Source organism: Lolium rigidum, chromosome 3, assembly GCF_022539505.1.
Source record: "Lolium rigidum isolate FL_2022 chromosome 3, APGP_CSIRO_Lrig_0.1, whole genome shotgun sequence".
Lineage (NCBI taxonomy): Eukaryota > Viridiplantae > Streptophyta > Magnoliopsida > Poales > Poaceae > Lolium > Lolium rigidum.
Genome location: NC_061510.1, coordinates 122,843,204 through 122,847,054, shown reverse-complemented (window position 1 = coordinate 122,847,054; position 3,851 = coordinate 122,843,204). Strand labels below are relative to the sequence as shown.

Below are 3,851 nucleotides of genomic sequence, written 5' to 3'. Positions count from 1 at the left end.
AGTAGTCTACGTTTAGATGAAATCTAGCCGTTTTCATTCAAACTTTGTAATATATAATCAAAATTGAATGAAAACCTTTATTTTCGTTCACCAATATTCATTTGGGGGCGGCGTTTGGGGGACGCGGCTGGGGAGCGACGTCCCCCAAAGGCGGCACGAACAAAACACGTCCCCCAAACGCTAAATCCGGCGCGGTTTGGGGGACGGTTTGGGGGACGCGACTGGAGATGCTCTTAGCTTCTTTATTATTAGGTATAGATTACCTCACTAATCCCCACAACACTTTAGTGCCAAACAAGGCCTAACTGAGTTTATTACACACTGGGAGATCTAGTCTCCATTATTAACCTGATCAGAAAGACCCGAACTGCATGTCCTATGTTGTTCACATGTAAGATCCCCGAAAGGAAAGATATCAAACATCACCGTCTGCTAGCACCATGTTATTTTCTTCGGCGCCGCCATCGGAAGCACGACAGGGCTCGATATCGCCGGAGTTGGAACCGACTACGCCGTGGTCTGGCTCCACCACCTGTTGTATGATTGGATACTGATCGCCTAGGCCCTGGCAAGCCTTGGGAGGATTGCCCTTGTATGCCTTGCAGACGTAAGATTCAAAGTTCCGGTAATCCTGAAACCGAAACAAGTCAGCAAAATGAGGGTTACATTCATCATGGTTGGATCTAAAAGTTGGGTGTTCGCTAACGTTGTAGAGCGGCTTGCCGTCAACCACGACCCATGGAACGAACTTGTGTGGAGGCACAAGCTGAGCAGTCTGTCTCCCATGCTGGAGCGCGAGCTGGATGGAGCAAAACAAAATGCAACAAACCCCGGTTATAATAAATTTAATTCGCATGGAGAATGTATGCGACTGATTCGACGCAGAGGCAATTTTAACGGACCCTGGCGCCATGCCCACTCCTGTAGCACTTGGTGACAAGGCTAGCGTCAAGCCCCTGCTTCTGGAAGCAGGACTCCCACTCGGCACGCCTGTTGTTCACCACCATGTCCTCGATACAGTAGATCAAACCGAAATGCACATTCTGCAATCAAATTCAGGAGCCACAGCAATCAAAGTTTGGAGATTTGGAGCACATTATATTGCTCTATGGACCTCCTGCAGTTGAAGTGAACTAATTACCACATCTGGCCAGGCGTCGATGGCGCAAGCTTCCACCGTGTTCAGAAGGCATTCGTCGGAGCCATGCTGCAACAAGCCAACATCCCAACAGTATTAGCGGCACTACCACGCACTGGCAAACGATTCACAGGTTCTACTCTGACGATCCTTGCAGCTCAACAGCGTCAGCAATGGTTGCAAAGAAACTTGTGTTCTTGACAAGGAGAGAAGAGACTGAAGATTACGGGGTGGACACCTGACAGGACATGGCGCCGGACGCGCCGACCTTGGCGTTGCCATAGGGAACGAAGGTGACGTCCGCGCCGTCGAGGAGACCGTCCTTGAACGCTCTGGCAAGCTGGTTCACCACGAAGCGCGCCGAGTAGGGGCACAGCGACTCGTAGTAGACCTCCACGCGCACCTTCTTGGTGCTTGTCGCTGCTATGTCGCCGGCAGTCGACGCCGATGTGGTGGCAAGCAGCTGGAGGAATGCGGCCAGGAGAAGGAAATGGTGAGGACGGGCGGCCATGGTGTTCGCTGCTCGGGTCGATCAATGGCAGAGGATGCGGTGGCGCTTGTTGCTTGGTACTGAGGGTCTATATTGGGGAATCGCACGAGGAGGGTGGCACCATTTGTGCAGCGGGGGTGCTGGGAAACAGGTGTGCAAAGCGGTCTCACGATATACACACTGTCTAACTAAAAGTGCATACGTCCATCTTCAGAAACGTGTACATACGCAGCAGATAAGCCAGCTGACGTGTTTCCAAGGAAATGTAGATAAGCGAGAGGGGATTAGGAGAGCGTGAATTCTCCCTCGAATGAGTAGCCAAATGCTATTCTCTGTCACGCATGAGCAATGAGGGTGTGAGAGAGAGCTGCCGTGTTTTGTTATGAACTGGATCTGGTGTAAATGTAAACAAGCTTTTTATGTACCATGCATAAACATGCCATATATTGCATCTTTCTTGATCAATAGGGTGAAGCCACATAAATCAACAACAACTAATATGGAACGGCCCGAAGGCTAGAGTACACACCGAATACAAAGACCAAGGACAGAGAAACAACCCCCAACCGAAGAAGTACAAGAAACAGAGAGGAGAGAACTGGCAGCCTGGCTCTCCACGAACACCAGGGGTACCGAAGCTCGCCCAATCCCAATGGATGATGATCTGTTGCACACTTCTGTGTTCATTCCCGAAGACTCGCCCATTTCGTTCTCTCCAAATAGCCCATGCCGTGAGCATCACCAATGTGTTGAGTTTCTTCTTCTCGGTAACCTGTAGGTTCTCTCTCGTCTGCGTCCACTATGTTCTAAGGTTCAGATTAGTGGTTGGAACCACGCTACTTGTCATCTGTACTGTACGGGATGAGCGTGGCTCGGTTCGGTTCAGTTAACCTGGCATTTCACAAGTTACAGACTATGCATAGCCATACTATTCCACATTTCCACTCCCTAAAACGAATCGCTACTTAAGAAATACTTATTATTATTATCCTTCCAAAAATGAATTACTTATTGGGTGTGACTAATTGAATTAACTAAGTTTTCAGTCAATGGATGTCATCAAATCTCATTTGCAACTCCCAACTAGCACAAAACACGAAACAAATCTAAAGGTAAGAGGCATTTTTCCTAGTTGCAAACTCACTTGCACCTGAAAATTTCTCAGTTACAACCCTACTTGCAACTTAAGTACCCGAATCGAGCTAAGTTAATTCTAAACTAGCTGAGAATTAGCAAAACCGTTACTTATTAGTATGAAAATGTGGCCAGAAATACTATATCTGTTTGCAAACATGCATCAGGGACCAACTTCGATGCTAAATCATAGTTTCCGAGACAAACTGATGCGGACAGTGAAGGAAATGCAGAGGCCACAAAGTTCAGGCTTCAGAGTATGCACGTACCACGAGGCAGAAAAAGCCTCGATCTCCTAGCCTGGATCAGCAACTCGCACTGGCAAGCGCACCGCGTTCAGGTCTGTCATAAGCTGCTATGTTCTGCGGTTCGCACTCGGGGCTTAAGAGCCGCACAAGAAAGGCCGACGCCGAGCTCGTGCAGACTGCTCCACAAGATGCCCACCTCAGGCTTCTAGGAACTGTTATCCTTGGACCTAGATAATTGATGAAAACAGAAACAGTCAGCGAAGCTAAACACTTTCACACCCGAGTTGCTTCCAAGGACCAATAACACTCAAAACTAGTAATTAATCATGTATGGATTGGTGGTAAAACAACGAGAATGGCAACCTTGGAGGTAATATTAACAAAAAAAAAGTGCAAATGTTTGAAGATGAATAAATAGACCAAATATTGGCATGGAAAATATGTCATGAAGAATTACCATAGTGAAGGCGACAGAGCACCCAGGAAGCAAGGGCGCCACCAACGGAGAAGATACCAGCAGTGTGACGCATCAGCCGGGAGCAGGGCTTCGACTCTGGCCGCATCACTTCTCCATCTGACCATCCCAGTGCCTGTCGACATGCCATCGCAATCCTTTGGAGTTGAAAAGAGGTTTAGACTTCAGAGCACTTTGCTTCCTGAAATTGTTTTTAGTAGGTTAACTATTATGACTTCTCCTTTCCAAACAATCTTAATAGTGAAATCCATAAAGGAAAGCACTAGCACACAATACTGGCAGATGTGAATGAACTTGTTTTAAAATGTAACATCATCGGTGTGATAGGATAAATGTTAACAGACTTATTATGCTGATATTGGCCGG

At 47.5% G+C, this 3,851-nt stretch overlaps 1 protein-coding gene across 1 annotated transcript; it reads right to left on the bottom strand.

Annotated features, from left to right (window-relative positions):
* Positions 1 to 259: 259 nt before the first annotated feature.
* Positions 260 to 1,649, bottom strand: LOC124698142 (gamma-interferon-responsive lysosomal thiol protein-like). The gene is made up of 5 exons (XM_047230658.1): positions 1,377 to 1,649; positions 1,142 to 1,207; positions 903 to 1,043; positions 707 to 799; positions 260 to 631 (listed from the first exon to the last, which is right to left on the bottom strand). The coding sequence occupies exons 1-5, from the start codon at positions 1,647 to 1,649 to the stop codon at positions 416 to 418; spliced, it is 789 nt and encodes a 262-aa protein (XP_047086614.1). The 3' UTR covers positions 260 to 415.
* Positions 1,650 to 3,851: the final 2,202 nt, after the last annotated feature.